Source organism: Chlamydotis macqueenii, chromosome 9, assembly GCF_036417535.1.
Source record: "Chlamydotis macqueenii isolate bChlMac1 chromosome 9, bChlMac1.mat, whole genome shotgun sequence".
NCBI lineage: Eukaryota > Metazoa > Chordata > Aves > Otidiformes > Otididae > Chlamydotis > Chlamydotis macqueenii.
Genome location: NC_141564.1, coordinates 17,820,960 through 17,842,955, shown reverse-complemented (window position 1 = coordinate 17,842,955; position 21,996 = coordinate 17,820,960). Strand labels below are relative to the sequence as shown.

The following is a 21,996-nucleotide window of genomic DNA, read 5'->3' as shown; positions in this document are numbered from 1 at the left end:
ACTGGATGGGCACAGCGCCCTGGGTACCAAGCCGGGTGTCGTGCCCCGTGCATGCCCATAGCAGGGTGGCAGCATTCGTGGTGGCCTCACAGCATGCTGGTGGCCCGCAGGCGGGCACGCTGGTGGCAGTGGGCAGAGTGTGTGCCCTGGCACAGGGCTGCCCCTCCGGATGAGCGTCCCGCTGCCGTGGGGCAGTGCCAGCAGCTGACGAGCGAGGAGGGAGCTCTGTGCTCGGGGACACAATGAGCGGGCAGCCCATTTTATCACCTCCCTCCCGCAAACTGGTTTGTGTCCGGCGATGAACCCTCCCAGGCTGGCGCAGGGCATGTCCCAGCCCCCAGCCCGGCCGTCATCACCCACCCTTGGGGTTGCCAACGTCAAACTAGAGGGTGGCACCCGAGCAATGAGAACTAGCCTGTTCCCGATCCCGCAGCACCAGCCCGGCAGTGCCACAGCTCCATCTTCACCTGGTTCTTGTCACCGAGGTGCCATGCGGTGCCCAGGGGACGAAGGTGAGGTGGGCCCTGCCACCTGCCCCGGCCGCCCCTGAGCCCGCGGCAGTGGTGAGACGGAGGTGCCGGCAGCCAGCCTGCCATGCCGGAGCACCTTGCCCAAGGATTGCCGGTGCCAAGCTGTGCCCGCGCGCCACTCCGGAGAACGCTGAGCCGCTGCTGCCCGGTGGGTTCGGTGGCGAAGAGTGAAGCCCACCTTCCATCCCTGGGGCTGGCAGCCCCCGGGCGCTGAGCAGCACCAGGGTAAGGACGGGCACCCAGGCGAGGGTGCTGAGGTGCTCTGTCACCCGTGGGCATCCACAGGTCCCCCGTGCTCCCAATGCACCGAGGTCACCCCAAATCTGACCTTCAGCCGGGTGTGGCCGTGAGCCGGGGGGGGGGGGGCTGCTCGCGGTGCCCCCTGCTCCTGCCCAAACCCCACTCGGGACGGACCACGGGGTGGGAGGGACGGGTGGCATCGCCAGCCCCACGCCAACTCCTCATGCCCGCGAGCAGAGGAAGCGGCGTGTCCCGTGGGGAGCTGTACCTTCATCACCCTCCCGTGGGCGACGACCACGAGTGGAAGGGATCCCGCTGCAGGGCAGAGCCCCCCGCGCCCCCTTGCCGGGGGCTGGCTGCCGGTGCCCGGCGCTGCCGGTGGAGGCGGAGCGCTGCCGGTCCCGCCCCCGGGCAGAACCCCGGGCCCGCCTTGCACGGCCCGGGCTGAGCCGCCGCCGCCGCGGGCACCGGTACCGGTACCGGCAGGGCCAGGAGCGGCGGCACCATGGCCTCGGAGAGCGAGGCGCAGCGGGCGCTGCAGTATGAGCAGACCCTGGTGAGTGCAACCGGCACCGGGGGGCACCGGGGGGCGCACGGGGGGCGTAGGGGTGATGTCCCGCTCAGGGTGACGTTGCCGAGGAGCTCCGCAGTGCCCGGTTTCGGGTGCCGTCTCCGGGGCAGGGGTGCCATCCCCGCGGACTCCCCGACGGTGGAGGAGCCCAGCTGAGCCGGCACCCCCAGGGCAGGACTTTGCACACACTTCGTCCCCCCCACCCCAAATCCCTTCATCACTGGGTGTGATGCCCACCCTGTGGGCACCCTTCACCCCACCCCATGCTGCGCGTCCCCAGCCCTCTGCCCCTAAGATAGTGTATCTCCCCCGCCCGCAACCTTAGCCCCGAGTTTACAGCTCCTTCCCCTCCGAGGCCTCCCCGCTGGCACCCCACTGTCCTGGGGTGCCCTCCATCCCCGCCGTGCCTGCAGCCCCTCAGCTGCCCATGACCCTCAGCCATCCCGGGCAAAGGTGGCTCCGCTTGGGACGGTGCTCGGGGGCAGCTCAGCAAGCGGGTACTTTGCCCTGGAAAAGGTGTTTACAGGCAGGGCTGGGGAGGTGGGCAGGGAAGGGGGGGCTGAGCCGCTACAGGGTACCCGTGCCCACAGTTGCCCGAGTTTGCCAAGAGCCTGAGCCGATTGCCACGAGCGGGGCCAGCTCTGCTGAGATTTGCCCGCCTAGCACAGGGCAGCGTCAGGGTACACCCTCCATATCGTCTTTCCAAGCACCCGAAGCCCTTATCTGAAGGGTACCCCTCAGTGTTCACCCCAAGCCACCCCTTCCCCATCACTGTCAGGTGGCTGTGGGGCACCGGCCGGCCATGGGAGCCCCAGCAGTGCGCAGCGTCCCTGTGATCTTATCGGCCCCGTGATGCCTCCCCGGCAGGGCTGAGCCAGGGAGCAGCCGGGGGCACAAGCAGGGGTGCAAGGCACCGTCCGATGTGAGCCGTGGGGGGTGCCTCTTTCCCCCTCCCTAGCACAGAACTGCCCCGCTCGGTGCTGTGTCCACAGCGCGTGGGCAGAGAGGCCAGCCCAGCCGGGCACCGTGGGGCGGAGGAGCCTGCGGGCAGCGCGGGAGGGAGAAGCAGGCTGGCCTGGCATCGGGGCAGCCTTGCACAGCACCGGCAGACTTTGCCCTCCTTTCCTCTGGGCGGGGTAGCACCCGTGCCCTGCGTGCCCCAGGGTGCCCATCCCCATGGCCTCCAGGCTGTGGCCAAGGCTGGTGAAACTGCCTGGGGCTCCTGGGTGAGGCTGGGTGCGAGCTCCTGGCTTTCGGGAGCTGCCTGGGCACATGCCGGGCAGGAGGGGTGCCCAGCCCTCCCCAGTGCACCTGAGCCACCACCAGCTCCTGCCTGCACCTGCCAGGAGGGTCAGGATCCAGCCAGAGCCTGGCACGGGCTGGTCCCAGCCCTGGGGACAGCCCTGCCTGCCCGTGCCCACAGCCTGGGCATCACAGCTGGGCTTGTAGTGCTGTGCCCAGCTCAGCCCAAAAAGCCCTATCCCTGCCCCACATCCTTACACCCCCACCAGATTTCACTGACCCTGGGGTGCCATGGCCATGGTGTCACTGGGAACCAGTCCCAGCCCTGAAGGTCCCACAGGCCACAGTGTCCCTCCCCAGGGACCCGACGCTGGGCAGGTGCCCGTGAGAATCCCCTGGCCATGCCAAGGGTGCTGGGGTGTGCACCAGCCCCACTGCCCCCCATACATTGGGCCGTCGTGGTGGGGAGCAAAGGGCCCCAGGGAGGGGGATTAAGCCTGACAAACTGCCCTTGTTCACGGCGGAGCTGCTCAGGGCGATTAGAGCCCAGCTAAGACGGGCGGCGTGACACGCACCCCCCCAGCCTCTGCCTGCCTGCTGCCAGCCCGGGGGATCCCCCTATGGGACGCCCCCCACCCGTCCCACCTTAAATATCCCCCAGGATCACGGTTTTGGGGGGAAGGTTGGCTGGTATGGGCCATGCGGAGGTGGGCACTGCTGCCAGGCAAGCTCAGTGCTATGGGACAGGGTGGCACAGGGACACGGCAGCACCAGATGCCAGCATCCCCCCCTCTTAGGCACAGAATCGCCCGGGCGCAGCGGGCACCGTGGGCTGGCACGGCTCGGGGGGCTGCAGCACGGCTGGTGCCTGCAGTGCAGGAGCCAGAGACCAACACAGCGGCCTTGGCCCGTGCCCGCGTCCCCGGGTGCCCCCCACCAGACCCCCCCCGTGCCCGCTCCCTGCCCGCCCGGCACTGTGATTGTTCAGCTGCTTCGCGGCGGAGGCCGGAGTCCCGGGGCTGTTTGTGTTTCAAAAGGCCTTTGTGGAAAAATAACCCGAGCGGGAGAAGGAGGAGGAGGAAGGAGAGAGCCCACCACTGGCCTTCACCGCAGCCCTGCGGCCGTCCCAGGAGCGCTGGCACAGCGACTGGGGCTGCCCGGCACGGGGCACCCCAGGGTCCCTTGCCCCTGCCTGTGGGGCTATGGCACAGTGGCATGGCAGGTGGCAGCGGGATGGCACAGGGTGGCAGCGAGGCGGCACGGCCACTTCGCCTGCATCCCTGTTTTTGCCAGGGGGTTGGTTGCAAACAGGAGGCAGAGAGGAAATAAAACTTCCTCCCTCCCCAGAAACGAAGCTGGACCCCCTTGGGACTGGGCATCCCTCCTGTTGCCCCAATACCCGGGAGGCAGCGTGCCAGCCTCTGGCACGACCCCAGGAGGTGGGGAACCGGTTTGGGGGGCACTCAGCCTGGGGTTGCCCCGGTCCTGGCCATGGGGCAGCAGCGGGGCTGGGGGAGGTGGGCGTTTGGCAGGGGGACAGCAATCCTCAGGGTGCCGACCCGTTTCATCTTCCAGAGGAAACAAGCTTCGCTCGAAGGGAGCCTTTGAAGGCCGGGCCCCGTGCGGGGCCGGGGTCCCCCTCTGGCAGCCCGTGCTGGATCCGGTCCCCAAAGTGGCCGTGCCAGCATCTCCGCCCAGCTCGTGCCTTCACCCCAGCACATTTCCATAGGGCAAAGAGCCACTGAACCCGTGCTGAGCAGGAGTTCGGGGTAAAGTCCGTGCTAGGAGAGGGGTCAGCAGTGGATATGAATGTGCCCCCGCCCTCCTTGCCTGCATCCCCACCCTCGCTCCCGCTGCTGAGCACAACCTGGGTATTAGACAGTGGAGAATCCACTCGGCGCCACTCTGGCTGCTTTCTACTCTCTGCCAAAGGGACCTGGGCAGGAGCAATGCCCGCTGAGACACACCTTGACGCTGTCCCCACAGGGAGCTGGCACGTGCCAGCAGGCTGAGGGGGTGTGAACGAGACCCAGGCGCCCGGGCTGGGCACTGCTGCCAGCAGCCAGGTCCGGGCTGCCCACGTGCCAAGCGCAGTGCCCACCCGTGGTGTTGCCCCTCCGCCAGGCACCAGCACAGGCCGTGCTGGGGAGGAGGGCGTCTGCGCCCCGCCGGGGTGGCCACGCGCTCCACTGGCACGGCGTGGCAGGTGGGCACGCTATCGGCATGGGGCTCACGTCGCCCCGACGTGGGAGCCTGGCAAGGGCCCCCGCAGCCCTGAAGCTTCCCTTTGTGCCGGGCCAACCTCTGGCTCTTGGCATTCAGGTCAGGCCGGGGGGAGCGAGGCGGAAACCAAGCAACCGAGTCCTTGGCAGTGCCCGCCAGTGCGGGACAAATGCCCCCGGCTCGGCAGGGAGGATGGGCACAAAGAGCTCCTGGCCGGCACGGGGGGCACTGCCAGGGCCACCCCCCCACCAGGGCCAGGCCACGTGCCGTGGCCGTGCAGGAGGCACCCGAGGAGGGGGGGGATGCCCCCCATGGGGACATGGAGCCCCTTGCACCGCCTTAGTCCCTAGATCCCTTCCTCACAGCCCAGGGACCGCCCTGTGCCCAATGCTGTATCCCCCTCTCCCCCTGGACTGGGAGTATGCTCTGCCCTCCCTCACCCTCCTGCTTCCCTGTCACCGGCTGAGACCGGCCAGCTCATGTCATGTGTGGCCTGCCAAGCCTGCCTCCCGGGGGTGACCCAGCCCTACTTTTAGTGATGCCAAGGGGAGACGCCCGCAGAGCGCCAGCACAACCCCAATACAAGCCCTCAGAGAGTCTCCCAGCCAGGCTGGGCGAGTTCCCATCGCCAGAGGCCCTTCCCTGCCCTCTGCCAGCTCAGCCCGGTGCCCGAGGCACTTGGGCAGGGCCGGGGACTGGTACTGGCTTCCCGCACTGGGTGCGTGGGCGAAACGATCGTCATGGATTCCTGCACCCCTTATCTGCCCGGCCCCTTCCCACGCCCCAGCAGGCGGCTGGGGACCCCCAGAGGCACTGCTGCCCCTTTCCCCTGGGGGTGCCGTGGCCACCTGCCCCCGTGCCTGGCACCCCCCCCCAGTGCTGGGAGGCCATGCCAAATGTGCCCACCACTCCCCTGCCTCAGTTTCCCCACTTTGGGGGTGGGAGCTGGGGTGCCAGCCCCCCTTGACCCCCCCCACCCGCTCCTTCTCCCCAGATGTACGGGCGCTACACGCAGGACCTGGGCACCTTTGCCAAGGACGAGGCGGCCCGGCTGCGGCTGCAGCAGGGTCACGAAGAAGGGGGAACCCCCCGGCCACGCCGCCCCTCCGAGCTGCTGGAGTACACCCAGGGCCGCTGTGCCCCCTGCCACGGTAAGGGCCACGGGGGACGGGGACACGAGGCGGGGGACACCGGTGGGCACAGCCCCACGGGCAGCGCGCAGCCTGGGCACGGCTGGCCACCCTGCCACGGCGGCAGCGGGTAGGATTTCTCCGGCTGTCATGGGACACCGGCGCCGAGGACAATGCCACCTGCCCGCCAGACAGAGAGGGGACAATGGCCTAAAATAGCCAGGCACCACGCAGGGACCGGGGGGCCCCCGGCCCCTCTGCCTGGGACAGTGCCAGGGGGGCTGTGCTGGTGGGACATAGGTGCCCAGTGACACTGTGTGCGACTGTGTGCAGCCAGAGCCCACCAGTCCTGCCCACCCGTGGTTGTGGCATGGCTGTGATGGCTGGACACGGTGGTGCCGGGTCAGCGCCACTGGTTGCAAGCGCTCGTGTCCCCATCGCCCTGGTGTGTCCATCCCTGAGGCGTCTGGCCCTGAGCCTGCCCTTGTGCCCACAGTCTGCGCCTTGCAGTGCCAGCGGTTCTTCATCTCCAAGGTGGGTGAGGACTGGATCTTCCTCATCCTCCTGGGGCTGGTCATGGCGCTGGTCAGCTGGGCCATGGACTTCGCCATCGCCACCTGCCTCCAAGGTGAGTGGCATCCCCGGGGTGGGGAGCAGGGGGTGGCCATGCCACCGGGCTATGCCGTGCCCCTTGTCACCCATGACCCGCCTCACTGCCTGTGCCCGCAGCCCAGAAGTGGATGTACGGCGGCCTGGACACCAACGTGCTGCTGCAGTACCTGGCCTGGGTCACCTATCCCACCGTGCTCATCACCTTCTCGGCCGGCTTCACCCAGATCCTCGCCCCCCAGGCCGTGGGTAGGGACTGCCTGCACCCTAACGGGGTGTCCCTTCCCTGGGGCTGTGGGTTGGGAGCTACATGAGTGTCCTCCTGGGCTATGGGATTGGTGGTCTTGAGGGTCTTCCAAGAGCTATGGGATGGTCTTTCCAGGGTCTCCTGGGGGCTATGGAGTGGATGTCCTCCTGGGTTATGGGGCTAGGGCTCCTTGGGGGTCTTCCCAGGGCTATGGGCAGGTCTCCTGAAGGCTCTGGGATGGATATACTCCTGGGCTATGGGGTTGGGGGTCCTGTGGGTCTTCCAAGAGCTATGGGCTGGTCTTCAGAGGATCTCATGGGAGCTAGGGGATGGATGTCCTCCTGGGCTACAGGGATGAGGGTCCTGGAGGTCTTCCTAAGGCTGTGGGCTGGTCTTCAGAGGGTCTCCTGTGGGCCATGGTACTGGAGTCCCCACAGGGCTATGGGTTGGTGTGTCCTTACATGGCCGTAGGGCGGTTCCTGCAGACTGCTTTGGGGAGAGGTGTCTCTGGGGTCTCCCTGTGACAGTGGGGGATGGGAGAGCATCAGAGACCCCCCCATAACTATGAGGCAGGGGCTCCCCAGCGTCCCCCCCTCCATGGCTGTGGGTCAGAGCTGTCCCCACGGTGCCAGGCTCGGGGATTCCCGAGATGAAGACCATCCTGCGAGGCGTTGTGCTGAAGGAGTACCTCACCCTCAAGACCTTCGTGGCCAAGGTGATCGGGCTGACGTGCGCCCTGGGTAGCGGCATGCCCCTGGGCAAGGAGGTGAGGGCAGCGCCTGGGGGAGGTCAGGCCAGGGGCTGAGGGGGGCACCATCCTCACCCCCCTGCTGTCCCCGCAGGGTCCCTTCGTCCACATCGCCAGCATGTGTGCAGCCCTGCTCAGCCGCTTTCTCTCCCTCTTTGGGGGCATCTACGATGTGAGTGGGGTGGGCTGGCCCCAGGGGGGCTCTGCCTGTGCCCCCCAGCAGGGGTGGCAGTGCCTGGGGCAGTGATGGGGGGGCAGTGCCCACTCACCCCTGACTCCTCTGCAGAACGAGGCGAGGAACATCGAAATGCTGGCGGCCGCCTGTGCCGTCGGTGTCGGCTGCTGCTTCGCCGCCCCCATTGGAGGTAGGGTCACCCTGGGCCCCCCGAACCCCCACGCACATCCCGCCAGGGCACTGGGGTCTGCCCGGCGAGGCGAGCAAGACCCCCCAGGACAGCTGGCATGGGAGAGGGCAGTGCTGCTCGGTGGGGAGGTGGAAGGGAGGAGCGGGCAGTGTCCTCCAGGAGGTGTAACGTCTGCTCTCGTCCTCTCCCCTGCCACCCTGCGCTCCAGGGAGCTCCCCGCTCCGGCCCCGCTGAGCCCTGCCCGTAGGTTGGTGATGTGTCTAACTCTTTCCTTGCCCTCTGCCTGCTGCGCTGCCCCGTCCGTCTGTCCGTCCATCCGTCCGTCTGCGTGCGGCCCCCCTACCCCAGCGCCTCCCACCACGTCTCTGCTCACGTCCCTGCACTATCCTCTTGCTCGCACCGACTCCTGCTCCGCTGTGCCCGCTGCCGCCAGCCAGGGACCGGCCACTCGCTTTGCCAGGGAAGCCCTTGAACCGCCCCATAGCGTGTCCGTGGGGCCAGCCAGACCCCCGCGGGCCGTGCACGAGCATGGGCTCAGGGCGGGAAGCATGCCAGGCACCGGGGGCCTATCTGGGTTTCGCCGCCTTCCTCGTGCGCTTCCCCCCGGTGCCAGGCGTCCTCTTCAGCATCGAGGTCACCTCCACCTTCTTCGCTGTCCGCAACTACTGGCGCGGTTTCTTCGCCGCCACCTTCAGTGCCTTCATCTTCCGCGTCCTCGCCGTCTGGAACAAGGATGAAGGTACCTTTGGCAGGGTGGGGGGCATGGAGGTCCCCCTGCCCAGCCCCACTGACCCCCGCTGCCCTCCCAGAGACGATCACGGCACTGTTCAAGACCCGTTTCCGCCTCGATTTCCCCTTCGACCTGCAGGAGCTGCCCGCCTTCGCTGTCATTGGGTGAGTGCAGCCAGCGTAGGGCCCGTCGCATGGCCCCCGGGTGGCAATGGTGGTGCTGGTGGTGGCAGTGGTGGTGGTGGCAGCAGGACACGTGGGTGCTCACCCTTCATCTCTGCCCAGAATCGCCAGCGGCTTCGGGGGCGCGCTCTTTGTCTACCTCAACCGCAAGATCGTGCAGTTCATGCGCCGCCAGAAGACCATCAACCGCTTCCTCATGAAGAAGTAGGTGCCCGGCGGTCCCCAGCACTGGGGTGGTCGAGCTGGGGCTGCACTGATGTCACCCCCCGCCCCGTGCCACCCTGCCAGGCGCCTGCTTTTCCCTGCTCTGGTGACACTGCTCATCTCCACGCTGACCTTCCCGCCTGGCTTCGGACAGTTCATGGCTGGCCAGGTACCCACCATGGGGTGGCACACCGGGTCCCCACCCTGAGGCCACTGCCAGCCCCAGCTGACCCCTGTCTCTTCCCAGCTCACCCAGAAGGACACCCTGGTGACGCTTTTTGACAACCAGACGTGGGCCAAGCAAGGGCTCAACGACGAGTTTGAATACTTGGGCATCCTGGAGGCCTGGCGCCACCCCCGCTCCAACGTCTTCGTCACCCTTGTTGTCTTCATCCTGATGAAGGTGGGTGCCTCCTGCCCCTGCCAGCCCCAGGTGCCACCAGGAGGCTCTGAGGAGGGGCACGGGGGAGGTGCCGGATGGTTGCCAGCAGCTGGGCACTGGGAGGCACTGGGTGGCTGCTCCCAGAGGCCACTGAGGTGTTGACTGGGTGCCGTCCATGAGGTCTTGGCTGGGAGCCGCCAAGGTGCCGCTGGGGAGGTGCTGGCAGTGTGTCCCCTGGGAAGAGCCAGGCTGCCCCACGGCACAGTGCGGTGCCCACATCCTGCTCCACAACAGCCGGCTGCAGGGTACAGCAGGGGCGGGAGGAGACAGGGTTGGGCCAGAATGAGGGCCATCTGATAGGTCCCTGTGCCCCCTGTGCAGTTCTGGATGTCGGCCCTGGCAACCACCATCCCAGTGCCCTGCGGAGCCTTCATGCCCGTCTTTGTAATCGGTGAGACCCCATCCCCTGGTTGTTCCCGGGGATCCTCTTCCCCAGCAGTGGAGAGGGCACGAGGCTGGGTTGGGTGCTGGGAGAGCCACCACGCCCACTGCCGGCCCCTCTCTGTGGGCAGGGGCGGCCTTTGGGCGCTTGGTGGGGGAGAGCATGGCAGCCTGGTTCCCTGACGGCATCCACACCAACAGCAACACCTACCGCATCGTGCCGGGGGGCTACGCCGTGGTGGGTAAGCACCGGGCTGACACGGGGATGCCGTGGTGGGCACCACTCGGAGACGCTCCAAAGGAGCCAATGCGTTCCCCAGGGCTGAGGTAGTGTCCCCAGGGACTGGGGGTGACCCGGGAGGTCCCAAGGGCTGGGGGTGTGGTGGATGCCCCAGGGATGGTGATCCGGCCCGGTGGGCACCACCTGATGGCCACCCCCATGTCTCCCGGTGACGGGCGCAGGAGCGGCCGCGCTGTCAGGCGCCGTCACCCACACAGTGTCCACGGCTGTCATAGTCTTCGAGCTGACGGGGCAGATCTCGCACATCCTGCCTGTCATGATCGCTGTCATCCTGGCCAACGCCGTGGCCCAGAGTCTCCAGCCCTCCCTCTACGACAGCATCATCCGCATCAAGAAGCTCCCCTACCTCCCAGAGCTGGGCTGGGGCCACCACGAGTGAGTCTGTGTCCCCTGCCCCTGCCCCCAGACCCCCAAGCCGGGCACAAGGGGAGCAGGTGGCATCACCTTGGGGCCACCGTGATCCACCCTGGGCAGGAAATACAACGTGCGGGTGGAGGACATCATGGTGCGGGACATCCGCTACGTAACCCTCAACTGCAAGTACCGGGACTTGCAGCACGTCCTGCACAGCACCAAGATGAAGAGCTTGCCGCTGGTGGAGTCGGCCGGTGAGATGCAGGCGGGGGGCTGCACCGGCGCCCACCCTGGCTGTGGGGTGTGCTGGGATGGCGGGGAGGGGATGGCGAAGGGGGCACGGGGAGCCAACATGTCCTCTCACTGCCGCCGGCAGAGTCCATGATCCTGCTGGGCTCCATCGAGCGGGCGCAGCTGGGGGCTCTGCTCAGCCACCAGCTCAGCCCCCAGCGCCGGCTCCAGGCCCTGCGGCAGAAGGCGCTGGCCGAGGACGGGCACCGGCTCTCCGACGCCAGCATCCACTTCCAGGTGAGGAGGGCGGCCGCCTCGGTGGGGGGGGGACGCTCGACCAGGGTGCCCCCTGCCGCTGTGCCCCCACCGCCCTGTCCCCCCGCAGATCAGCACAGAGGCCTCGTCGGGCGCCCCCGCCCGCGCCGCCTCCCGCAAGCCCCTGAAGCCGGCTCTGAAGAGGGTGCCCAGCAGCCTGGGTGAAACCCCCCCAGGTGAGCCTGCACCCAGCTTCCCCCCGGCCCCTCCCTGCACTCCCCCGCTGACACCCACTCCCTGCCCGCAGCCGGCACCGCCGACCACGCCGGCATCGCCCTCAAGAGCCTCTTCTGTGCCAACAGCGCTGCAGAGCCCACCGAGGTGAGCGCACAGCCCTGCTTTGGCCCTTTCTGCCTGCTGGCATCCTTCCCATCGCCCCCATCCCTTCCCATCCCTGTTTGTCCCTTCCCTTCATCCATCCCATCCCATCCCATCCCATCCCATCCCATCCCGTCCCATCCCATCCCGTCCCATTCCATGGCACCACCGCCCCACGCCCTAACGCCGCTGTCTCTCCCCACCCGGTGCCAGGCCCAGGGCACGGCCTATCGCAAGGCCAAACACGTCCGCATTTCCATCACGGTAAGCTGCAGCCAATCGCAGGCTGGGTATGGCTCCTCTCAACCAATTGGAGCTCAATATGGATTCTCCAAACCAATCAGGGGCCTGATGAGATTCTGCTTGGCCAATCATGTTGGGCCTGTGTCTGTGCAGCCAATCTCAGACTGTCCCGATTCTGCTCAGCCAATCACGGCATGCGCCTTCCATCCTCAAACCTTCCTGGCAAATCGTAGGGTGACTGGGAGCCTCTTGGACAGTCACAGCCATGAGGTTTGCCCCGCTGTGCTAAGCCAATCATGGCACAACACACATTCTCTCCACCAATCACAAGCCTGGTTTGTCTCTCATTGGCCAATCGTGGTGTGACCTATGTCCTCTCCACCAATCACATTACCTCACCTCTTTTGCAGGAGGAGATGGATCTGGGTGACAAGATGACCCCGGCTGAGGTGAGGGGGTGGGCAGAGGGTGAGAAGGACCCTCCTGCCCACGGGGACCTGGGTGCCAAGGTGTGGCGAGAGGGCGGGAAATGCCCCCAGAGGGTGGGGTGCAGGGGGGGGTGTCTGTGCCCCCTCGTCCTACCCCATGACGTGTCCCCCTCTGCCAGATCCTGGAGTGGGAGGAGCAGCAGCTGGACCAGCTGGTGGACTTCAGCAGCGCCAAGATCGACCCCGCACCCTTCCAGCTGGTAGAGCACACCTCGCTGCACAAGGTGCGCCTGTGACCCCCACCTCGGATCCCCCCCTAGACCCTTCCCGGATCCCCAGCTCAGCCCCCTCTTCCTGCAGACCCACACTGTCTTCTCGCTGCTGGGGCTGGACCACGCGTACGTCACCAGCATCGGGCGCCTGGTGGGCATGGTGTCCCTCAAGGAGGTGAGGTGGGGGGCGGTGGCGTGGGGAGTACGGCATGAGGGAGCCGCCTGCCCATGGGTTTGGGGTGCCCGCAGCTGCGCAAGGCCATCGAGGGCTCGCTGACGGCCAAGGGGGTGAAGGTGCGCCCGCCGCTCGCCAGCTTCCGTGACAGCACCACCAGCGCCAGCGAGCTCGACACAACCGCCCTGCGCCAGCTCTGGGACTGCCACCAGCACCACCCCATGCCCCGCGAGGCCGGTCCCGGGGGCGACCACGACGATGACGACAACACCCCCAAGGGCCAGTGAGACGAAGTGTGTCCCTCCCCAAGTCCATGTCACCACAGGGGTCCCCAGCGGGTGCTGGGCGATACCCGCCCTGTGCCCACCTGTGCCGGGCTTGGCATAGGGGTGGGCACCCTCAATCCGGTGCCACTGCCCCCCCTCCCCGTGCCAGGGGCTGGCCAGGTGCCCCCCGGCCTGGCTGTGCCCCTGCCTCCCTGCCAGCTCCTGGGGCTTCCCACTTCACTACCTCTGCCCCCTGCAGCCTTGGTGCCCCCCTCACACCACCCCCCCCACAGGTACCCCAATGTCCCTGCTCAGGGTGGCACGTGGGGCAGAGAGCCGTCAGGCGAGGGTGCCCATGGGGACACGGGTGGACACTGCCCCCCTCTCCAGCGCCTCTCCGCTGTGCGCCCCACTCCTGTGTAAATACAGAGATTTTTATATTAACTTAATAAAAGGACTTTATAAACAGAGCCAGAGTGCCCAGGGGCCGGCGGTGGGGAGGGGGCACAGCCAGCGGGCACCGGCCGCGCCTCGCCGTGGCACCAGGGTTGGTGTCACTCGGGGAGAGAAGCCCTTCTTCACGCGGTGCCGGCTCACAGCCTGGCCTCGCTGCGGTACAGCGGCTGCAGGGGCTCGCTGGGGCGGCCAGCGGCGCGGCGCTGGGCGGTGATGACCAGCGTGCCGGCCTCGGTGAGGGCGCAGCTCACTGACAGCGGGTCCGTGTCCTCGGGCAGCTGGCACTTGTGGGTGAAGGTGTCGCAGATGGTGCCGTCCTCGGCCACCTGCGGGGAGGCAGCACCGGCGTGGTGGGGCACAGCACAGTCCCAGTTACTCCAGTGCGGGTGATGGGGCAGGTCCCAGTCACCTCGGCTCCAGCAGGGAGCAGAGCAGGGCAGTTCCCAGTTACTCAGGCAGTTCCCAGTTACCCCATTGCCAGCAGGGAGCAGCTCCCAGTTGCCTCAGTCTTGGGGATGGAATAATTTCCAGTTACCCCAGTACCATCAGGGACTGTTCCCAATTGCCCCCCCCACCAGAGAATGCAACAGGGCAGGAGTTCCCAGTTGCCCCATACTCAATGAGGACAGCTCCCAGTCACCCCAGGGCCAGCAGGGGCCATTCCCAGTTACCCCTCCCTGCAGGAGAAGGTGCTGTGGAGCAGAATCCCCGCTGCTTCGTGGCCGGGGATGGGGGGGAAATGATGCCCCCCCCCCCCCCCCCCGAGTGCCTCACCTTCTCGGCCTGGATGGCGACGTGGCAGTTGGAGGTGGTCACCACGATGTCAGGGGGCTCGAACTGGCTGACGTCGGCCACCACCTGGTAGGTGTCACCCTGGGCATGCACCCAGGTGCCCAGGCTGCAGGGGTACATGGCGCCCGGGGACCCTGCAGGCATTGGGGGGGGCTGCCAGGAATAGGGGCACTGGAGGGTGCAGGAGAGGCTGGGGACACTGGGACAGGGGCTGGTGGTAGCAGGTGCCACTGGGGGTTTGGAGACACTGGGGGTGCTGGGGGCTTGCAGGGGGAACTGAGGGTGTGAGGGGTGGTCTGGGGTGGGGGTGGTCAGGGTAGACAGGAGGCACTGGGAGACTCTGAGGGCACCGGGTGACCTGGGGACAATGGGGGAATGGCGCAGGAAGCTGGGGACACGAGGGAAGGGCAGGAAAGTCTGGGAAGGAGTGAGTTGTGGGGGGGCTCTGGGGGTGTACAGGAAAGTGTGGAGGGGTAACAGGGACATCGAAGGGTGGGAGGTACAGTGGGGGGGCTGAGAACAGCCAGCAAAGTCTGGGAGGGGTCTGGGGGCACCGGGAGCCTCAGAAGGGTCTGAGGGCTGGTGGGCCTGAGGACAGCAGGGCCACTGGGGGTACTGGGGACTTGGCAGAGGGTGCACAAAGGGAGTGGGGGGAGAGGGCTGGAGGACAGCCCAGAGAGCTGTGGGGTATTTGGGGGGCAGTTGGGGCTGCCCTCAGCTCCCCCAGTCTGTGCCGGACAAGTCCCACTCCGTGCCTGGGCTCAGAGCAGCTGGACCCCCCTGGGGCAGGAGGGACCCCCACACCCGCCCGTCCCCAGTACCTGGGTACCCGAAGGCCTCATGTGCCCGCACCCCGAAGGGGCCGTGTCGCCGGTCACCCTCGAAGAAGGGCTCAGCGTGCCCCTGGCCAAAGGCGCCGATGCGCTCGGTGCGGAACGCAGTGGTCGAGCTGAGCGAGGTCATGGCGTCTGCCGCCCGTACCCCTCAAAGCCCCCGGCCCCAGGGAGGGGGCCGGCCGCCTGCCACCACCACCCGATGCCCATAATTAGGCACCCCGGCCCCAGGAATGCGAGATAAGGGCCTAGGCCTCGCCGTCACCTTGCGGGGACGCAGAACAGGGGGACGTCCCACCGCCACTGCTGGCCTCCCCCTCCCTGGCCCCCCACCCGCAAGAAGAGGTGCACGGCGCAGCGCTCGCATGATGGACTTTATTCAAGACCCGGTGGGATGGAGGAGGGGGTGCCGGGGTGTGGGGACCCCGTGGGTACCCCACAGTGTCACCACAGCAGGGTGGGGGGGCTCGGGCAGCTCCCGTGGGTACGCACACGCGTGCACATGCACATACGCTCCCGGGTGTGCACGCACATGCACACGCACAGCAAAGTTCCCTCCCCACCCCCCACAGGCACTCTGTACCCCCCAGCCGGTCCCAGTGCCACGGGGAGCACCCACTGTCCCCGAAAAGGGGATGGTGGTAGGTGGCAGGGAGCCCATCAGCATGGCGTCAGGCCTGCTGGTCCTTACACCCCCTCGCAGCTTGGCCATGCGGGGAGAGGGGAACCAGCCCCACGCTGGGCACCCCAAGGTGGGGAGGGGGGAACGGGTGCTGTGCCTGGCAGAGGTTGATTGGGGGGGTGAGGAAGCGGGGACATAGCGGGTGCTCAGGGCACCCCGGGGTGCGGGCCTGGGGGTGGCTGTGGTTGGGCTGGCCGAGGAGCAGCATGCAGCGGGTGAGCGGCCCAACGAGAACACGTGCCATGCGGGAAGGGGGGGTGCAAGCGTTGGCAAAAAAACTGGCGTTTCCCCCCCAGATGGCATGCCCGGACCCCCCCCAGCAGGGCCCTGGGAAGCCCCCGAGCCAGGTGCCACCCCCCAGCCAGGACAAGGAGCGGGGCCTGGTCGCCCTTCATGTAGGCACTTGGTTCCCTGCTAGGACTGAGTGACTTGGGGATGGGGACATTGGTCCCGGGACCTGCCCCTTTCTCCACCCCGCATTGCCCCATGGCAGACTTGGGGGGCCCTGGCCAGGCTGAGCCCCTCTCCACTGCAGGGCTGGCTCAGGGGTGCTGTCACCGGTGGCCCAAAACCTCCAGCCTGCGGGCCTGTGCCCACCTGGCCCCCACCAGCCCCGCCATCTCCCCGTGCCGGCCCCACGCACGTACAAAAGTGTAGAAAGTCCCAGCACGTACGTGCCCCCCCCCCCACCCCACGGCACCCCACAGTGGCCCCACGCCCCACAGCAGCAGGTCACAGTATAAAATTCAGAGTTCCCTAAAAGCTGGCCAGGCAAAGAGGAGAAAAGTCCCCCGCTCCCCAAATCTCCACTGCCGCCCCCAGCCAAGGGTGCTGGGCCTGGGTGGGGGGGGGCACCGTGGGATGCTCAGAGAGATTTAGCCATGCCAAGGGTGGGGGGCACCCATGCCCAAGAGGGGACCCCAGGGTGGTTTGGGTGGAGAACATGCGAATGAGCCCCACTGATTCAGTCCTGTCAGTTTTGAGGGGGCACACATGGGCATGGGGGCAGGGGGTGGACCTCCCCAAGCCCTTCCCCGCACCTCTTCCCCGCTCTCATGCAAAGATCCAGGAGGGCATCGATGTGGCCAAGCGGGGCCGGGGCACGGCTGGGGCACACGGACCAGGGGCCCCTCGAACCCCCCCTGCCCTGCCAGGTTATCGAGGGGGAGCGGCGGCAGGGCCCGTCCCTCGCCCAAGGCAGGGTCCGGGCGGGGGGCAGCGGCGGGGGGGGGCGGACCCCCACCAGGAGAGGCAGGGCACCCCAGCGGGGCATCAGGGTTCTTCGGCCTCCTCCTCCTCCTCCAGTGATGCCACCCCGGAGGAGGCAACGTCGGAGATTTTCCGGCGGAGTGGAAAGTCCTTGCTCAGCACCACCTCGTCCTCAGCGGGCGAGAGGCAGGCTTCGGCGTAGGACGCGGGGTAGAGGGAGTCCTGGCACCGGAGCCGTGCCAGGCCCCGCAAGGCACTTTGGCTGGCCGGGGGGGGCAGCTTGGGTAGCAGCAGGTCCTCACCCCCCAGGGAGCCCAGCAGTTTGGCAGTGAGTTCGGAGGGGGACACCATCTCCAGGCTGCAGAGGCTGGAGCAGAGGGTCTCGGGGGAGAGGGTGTGCGAGGAGTCGCTCTCGGGCTCGCAGGAGCCGTGCCGTGTACCCAGCTGGCACAGGTGGCCCTGCAGCAGGTCTCGCAGCAGCGTGCTGGTGGGCACCGTGCCGGGCAGATCTGTGGGGAAACAGGATGCCCGGGGTCAATTCGGGGCTGACGGCACCGGGGGCTGCCAGCTATCCCCCACCCTGTGCCCCACGGGATGGGAGCAGCCCTGTGCCAGGCACCGTGCCCCCTTTGCCCACAAATTGCTGTGTGCATGGCACTGGTGACCACCAAATGAAAAGCAAAATGCACCCTGGCACCTGCCCCGTAAGGAGGTGGCTGGGCTGGGGAATGCATCAGGCACCCTGCTCCTTCAACCCCTGGCACTGCCAGCGGGACACCGACACCAGGACACCGTGCCCCTTCCCCATGGTGCTTACCGGCCGGCTGGGAGCTCTCTGTGGAGGGCATGAAGTCCTCATCGTAGGACTCATCATTGGAGTCATCCCCATCCATGGAGGACCAGGCTCGCAGCTTGGCCTCGGCGATGGCAAACTGCTCCGCCACGCCTGGCACGGGACAGGCAACGGGTCACAGGCGCACCAGGAGGTGCCCCCAAAATCCCCTTGCCCCGATGGCGCTGTGCCCACGGTGCCGTGACACCGATGGATGGATGGGGACAACCCGCCCTGCCACCCCTGCCCTCGGCCACGGTGCCCACCGGCGGCGGCCCTGACAGCACTGTGCCCACGGTGCCACGACACCGATGGATGGATGGGGACAACCCGCCCTGCCACCCTTGCCCTCAGCCGCGGTGCCCACCGGCGGCGAAGCGTGCCTCCTGCTCGCCCTCGCTCAGGTGGCAGTAGGAGCGGAAGGCGCTCTCCAAGGCGGCGGGCGGCTCCACCGGCTTGCACCAGCCCTTCCACTCGATGAGGTGGGCGACGCGGCCCTGCGCCATGGCCGTTGGCTTTGTCACGTGCTCCTTCACCACCTGCGAGATGCCTGCGAGACGTGCCCCCAAGTTAGCACTCACTCAGGTACCCCCCATCCCCTCCATGGAGCCCATAATCCTGGGACCCAGCACGCTCTGCCTCCAGCCCCATGACACCCCCACACCTTTCTTTTGGGTGCCACCAGGGATACCTCCAGCCCCCCAAGCCTCAGAGGGGTGACCTCGATGCTCTCCCCAAGACCCCCAGTCCCCTCACCCAGAGGAAATCCCCCCCCTCCCCAGGAGCCCCTGCGCCCCGGGCCAGGGGGGCAGTTACCGTGCAGCGAGGAGCGGGCCAGGGCAGCGATCTCCTGGATGGTCAGCGCGCGCCGCGACTTGGGCAGCATCTCGACAGTGTCCTCAACATTGACCTGCCGGCGCAGGCAGGGGCGTCACGGCCAGGGACCCTGCCCGACCCCCGCCCCTACTGCCTCTTCAGGACCCCCGTGCCCTGGGTGGGGGCTCAGCCCCACTCAGTGCCCACCCTGCAGGGCCTGGGGTGTCTGTGCACACACGCATGTTACAGGTGCAGAGTTTATGGATGACCATGAACACACACGTGCACTCACTGCGCACACACGCGTACACACACGTCCACTCGCTGTAGCTAGAGCCCTCCTCCCCATGCACACACGTGAACTCACCGCACACACACATGTGCTCACGATGCGCACTCCATGTGTGCATGTACTGCACACACACGCGCTCCCTGTACACACACGTACCTGCACACGTGCACACACACACACACACATGCGTGTGCATGCCCTGTGCTAGTTGGTGCCACTGAGTGTCCTCCCCAGCTTGCACACACACACACGTGTGTGCCATGCCAGGGCACCCCGCCGCGTGTCCCCGTTGCCTGTCCTGGCCACGCCAGGCCCCGAGCCCGTGGCCACGGGGGAAGCGATGTGGGATTTGGAGGCGCGCAACAAATTGCATTGCCATGGCAACGAGGCACCGTGGACTGATTTCTCCCAGGATACAGCCCGGCTTGCGGCTGACGTCAGAGCAGCCCCAGAGCCGGCTGCGAGCTGGCAGGGACAGGCGGGCAGCGGAGCCCATCGTGCCCCCGGCCGCAGTCGGGACGGGTGCTGCGCTATGGGGTACCAGCACACAGGCACGGCTGGGCTCGGCAGTACCTGGAGGAAGTCCTGGCTGTCGAAGGAGACCTGGCGTGCCAGGCGGGGCAGCGGGCGGGCAGCGCTCAGCGGCGACAGCGCTTTCACCTCCTTCCACTCCACACACAGCGTCGTGTCCACGGCCACTGCAGGAAGAGCCGGGGAGGCATCAGCACCTCCGTCATCTTCAACAGCCCCCTCAGCCACCCACTCCAGAGTAGCAGCTCTCCCCCAGTCTGAGACCAGACACAACTCATTGCACGGCCACCCTGGAGCAGCTGGGTGCTGCAGCACGGGTGAGTCACACCCGGGCAACTCTTCCACCTGTGTCAGCGGTAACGTGCGGCACCAGCCTGGCACTGGGGACTGGGCACCTGTCCCGGCTTGGCGGCTGTTCCGGGAGGGGTAGGGGAAGTTGGACCAGGCTGCAGGGAACAGGCCGGGCCAGGCGCTGGGTGCATGGTGAGAGGCAACACTGGGCCGTGCTGTGGGGGGCTGGTGCTCCTCTGCCGTCTCCAGCACCCCCCCTCCCCAGCTCCCATTCTTTGGTGCAGGAGAGAAAGGAGCAAGAAGGGCGGGGGGGAGTGGATAAAAGCCCCCACACGCACCCTCCAGTCCAACAGCCTGACCTCCTGACACCCCAAACGGATGGGTCCCCGTGCCCTTGGGCACTCCCAAACAGGTGGCCCAGGGAGGGTCCTCTGTCACTGCGTCCCCTGGCCAGGCCAGCACCCAAAGGGCCAGGGCTGGATGCCCCCAAGAAGCCTTCCTCCCCCTGCACCAAGGGGGCTCGGCTGACGTAAACCGGCCGTGAGGTGGGAAATGGGGGGGCAAACGGTGCCTCCCATCCGTGGGCAGCCCCCTGGCTCCTGGAGAGGCCGTTGGCAGCATTGCCCCCACCTCCAGCTGTGGGCAGGGGCACACGGTGGTGACGCCCCGGCATCGACACCCCTGCCCCTATAGCAGCAGCCACCCCCACCCTCCCCACCCCCCCAATGCGTCTGCAACACCCCCAGCACTGGCCCTGCCCCCACTGCCCCCAGAACACCCTCGGATCACAGCCCACATCACCCCGTCCCTCCTGCAGCTCCCCCAGGACATCTGCAGCACCTCACAGCCCACCCCCGCCAGCCCCCGTGACCCCTCCAACAGCTCTACACCCCACCATAGCACCCTCCAGGCCTCTGACCCAGACCCCATTCCCACATCCCCTTCCCAGCCCCCTGCACCCCCCACCCCACCCACCAGCTCCCCCAAAGTTGCACTCCAGACCCTCCAGTCCCCATACATCCTCACCCCCCCATATCTCCCTGCACCCCCCAGGCCTCCCAGCTGCCCCAGGCCCCAAACCCCCTGTCCCTGCACAGCCCCCACCCCCCTATGTGCATCTTCCCCCTCACCCTTTAGGCACCCTCTGTGCCCCCCCTCCCCACATCCTCCAGCCCCCACAGCCTCCCAATCCGCATAAGCCATCCCATACGCCGCCACCCCATCCCCTGGACCCTCAGCTGCTCCATAGCAACCCCTCCGCCCCCCATCTTCCCCTATTCCCCAAGACCCTCACTGCATCGCCCCCGTTCCCCCCTCAGCAGCCCCCCCCCGCACCCCTCCAGCATCCCCAAGCCCCTCCATACCCTCCATCCTCCAGGACCGCCCCCCCCCCCCCCAAACCCTGGGTCCCAGCCCAGTGCCGCTCACCCACCGATGGTGGTTTTGGAGCCGATGCAGCCCATGCTCCCGGGGGGGTCCCGGTGCGGGCTCTACCGCCGGCTCCGCGCCGCCCGCATCGCCCCCCGGCCGCATGGGCGGCCCCGGGCAGCCCCCGCGCCCCACCGGAGGGTACTACCGGGCCGGGCCACGGTACCGGAGCCCCTAACGGTGCCTGCGCCGGGCCGGGGAGCAGCACGTCCAGAGACGTCACTGCTGGGGGAGGAAGAGAAGGGAGAGGGGGAGGCGGAGGGAGATAGGGAGGAAGAGGAGGAGGATGGGGAGACGGAAGGAGGAGGGGGAGGATGGGAGAGGAGGAGGAAGGCGGCTGGGAAAGGGGAAGTCGAGGGAGAGGAAGGAAGGGGAGGATGGGGGAGAGGGAGGCTGGGAGGAAGAGGAGATGAGGAGAGAGAGAGGAGAAGGGGGATGAAGGCAGTTAGGGAGGATGAAGGAAGAGGGGGGTTGAAGGAAGAGGACGAGGGGGATGGAGGAAGAGGAGGGGGGCGCGGGGAGGAGGAGGATGGACGAAGGAAGAGGGGGGGGGCTGAGGAGGAGGAGAAGGGGGAGGAAGGCCGGGCACCGCGGAGAGCGGCGTGCCAGCACCGCGGACAGCGCCGCCCGCCCGGCCCGGGACCCCCGGCCGGGGACGGGGACCGGGACCCGGACCCTCCAGCAACGCGGCGCCCCCAGCCCCAGGCCTGCCCGCCAAAAGCGGGGGGGGGGGGGTCTCGCCCGAGGGGCTGGTGGTGCCGGAGGGAGCTGGGGGTCCCCCCACGCTGGAGCTGGGTTGAGGACATCACCTCTGAGAGCACCGCAGCAACCTCCCCTGGGGGAGATCTGGGCCAGTGCTGAGGTGTTAACCCACAGCCGAAGACGCCTGTTTATTCTGAAACCTAACGATGGCAATTAACGCTGCAGCACCTTTTCCCTGGCACGGAAGGGCACTGCCAGGATGCCACCCTCTCCCTTGGCAAGCAGGGTACCAGAGCAGCCCAAGGGCCTCCCTCTTTACTTACTCACTCCCAGGCAGGGGGAGCTCCTGGCCTGTACCCCCCCCGCCAGGCCCTGCCAACTGCTT

The 21,996-nt window shown here is 67.5% G+C and overlaps 3 protein-coding genes across 6 annotated transcripts; 1 reads left to right on the top strand and 2 right to left on the bottom strand.

Annotated features, from left to right (window-relative positions):
* The first annotated feature begins 450 nt into the window (after window positions 1–450).
* On the top strand, window positions 451–13,217 carry CLCN2 (chloride voltage-gated channel 2). 2 transcript variants are annotated; one of them, XM_086754803.1, is made up of 23 exons: window positions 451–755; window positions 5,801–5,957; window positions 6,433–6,564; window positions 6,666–6,794; window positions 7,425–7,558; window positions 7,635–7,712; window positions 7,827–7,905; window positions 8,519–8,644; window positions 8,715–8,799; window positions 8,920–9,021; window positions 9,106–9,190; window positions 9,269–9,424; window positions 9,785–9,854; window positions 9,976–10,086; window positions 10,307–10,520; window positions 10,620–10,753; window positions 10,876–11,027; window positions 11,116–11,221; window positions 11,293–11,366; window positions 12,017–12,055; window positions 12,214–12,318; window positions 12,395–12,481; window positions 12,556–13,217. In XM_086754803.1, exons 2-23 carry the CDS (start codon window positions 5,801–5,803, stop codon window positions 12,766–12,768), a joined length of 2,568 nt encoding a protein of 855 aa, XP_086610929.1. In that variant the 5' UTR covers window positions 451–755; the 3' UTR covers window positions 12,769–13,217. The 2 variants fall into 2 exon arrangements, with proteins under 2 accessions (XP_086610929.1, XP_086610928.1); XM_086754802.1 differs by lacking the exon at window positions 451–755 and adding an exon at window positions 1,234–1,326.
* Window positions 13,178–15,025, bottom strand: LOC147599714 (heat shock protein beta-7-like). Of its 2 annotated transcripts, none has more exons than XM_086754804.1 (3): window positions 14,817–15,025; window positions 13,978–14,147; window positions 13,178–13,529 (listed from the first exon to the last, which is right to left on the bottom strand). In XM_086754804.1, the coding sequence occupies exons 1-3, from the start codon at window positions 14,956–14,958 to the stop codon at window positions 13,341–13,343; spliced, it is 501 nt and encodes a 166-aa protein (XP_086610930.1). In that variant the 5' UTR covers window positions 14,959–15,025; the 3' UTR covers window positions 13,178–13,340. The 2 variants fall into 2 exon arrangements, with proteins under 2 accessions (XP_086610930.1, XP_086610931.1); XM_086754805.1 differs by having other exon boundaries at window positions 13,978–14,129; window positions 14,817–15,021.
* A 1,224-nt stretch (window positions 15,026–16,249) lies between these two features.
* On the bottom strand, window positions 16,250–21,318 carry FAM131A (family with sequence similarity 131 member A). 2 transcript variants are annotated; one of them, XM_086754725.1, is made up of 6 exons: window positions 20,910–21,318; window positions 19,233–19,357; window positions 18,368–18,461; window positions 17,919–18,101; window positions 17,537–17,665; window positions 16,250–17,228 (listed from the first exon to the last, which is right to left on the bottom strand). In XM_086754725.1, the coding sequence occupies exons 3-6, from the start codon at window positions 18,435–18,437 to the stop codon at window positions 16,783–16,785; spliced, it is 828 nt and encodes a 275-aa protein (XP_086610851.1). In that variant the 5' UTR covers window positions 18,438–18,461; window positions 19,233–19,357; window positions 20,910–21,318; the 3' UTR covers window positions 16,250–16,782. The 2 variants fall into 2 exon arrangements, with proteins under 2 accessions (XP_086610851.1, XP_086610850.1); XM_086754724.1 differs by having other exon boundaries at window positions 20,914–21,082.
* Between the last annotated feature and the right edge of the window lie 678 nt (window positions 21,319–21,996).

Bases quoted from the DNA above. Each gene is read 5' to 3' on its own strand.
- LOC147599714 (XM_086754804.1), bottom strand. From the start codon at position 14,958: ATGACCTCGCTCAGCTCGACCACTGCGTTCCGCACCGAGCGCATCGGC. The intron at 14,148-14,816 runs GTACTGGGGACG...ATTCCTGGCAGC, and splicing joins TGAGGCCTTCGGGTACCCAG to CCCCCCCAATGCCTGCAGGG. The intron at 13,530-13,977 runs GTGAGGCACTCG...GCCTCCCCGCAG, and splicing joins TCGCCATCCAGGCCGAGAAG to GTGGCCGAGGACGGCACCAT.
- CLCN2 (XM_086754802.1), top strand. From the start codon at position 1,276: ATGGCCTCGGAGAGCGAGGCGCAGCGGGCGCTGCAGTATGAGCAGACC. The intron at 10,521-10,619 runs GTGAGTCTGTGT...CACCCTGGGCAG, and splicing joins CTGGGCTGGGGCCACCACGA to GAAATACAACGTGCGGGTGG. The intron at 12,319-12,394 runs GTGCGCCTGTGA...CTCTTCCTGCAG, and splicing joins AGCACACCTCGCTGCACAAG to ACCCACACTGTCTTCTCGCT.
- FAM131A (XM_086754724.1), bottom strand. From the start codon at position 20,944: ATGGGCTGCATCGGCTCCAAAACCACCATCG. The intron at 18,462-19,232 runs GTACTGCCGAGC...CTGCGCCGGCAG, and splicing joins ACAGCCAGGACTTCCTCCAG to GTCAATGTTGAGGACACTGT. The intron at 17,666-17,918 runs GTGGGCACCGCG...GTCCCGTGCCAG, and splicing joins GGAGGCACGCTTCGCCGCCG to GCGTGGCGGAGCAGTTTGCC.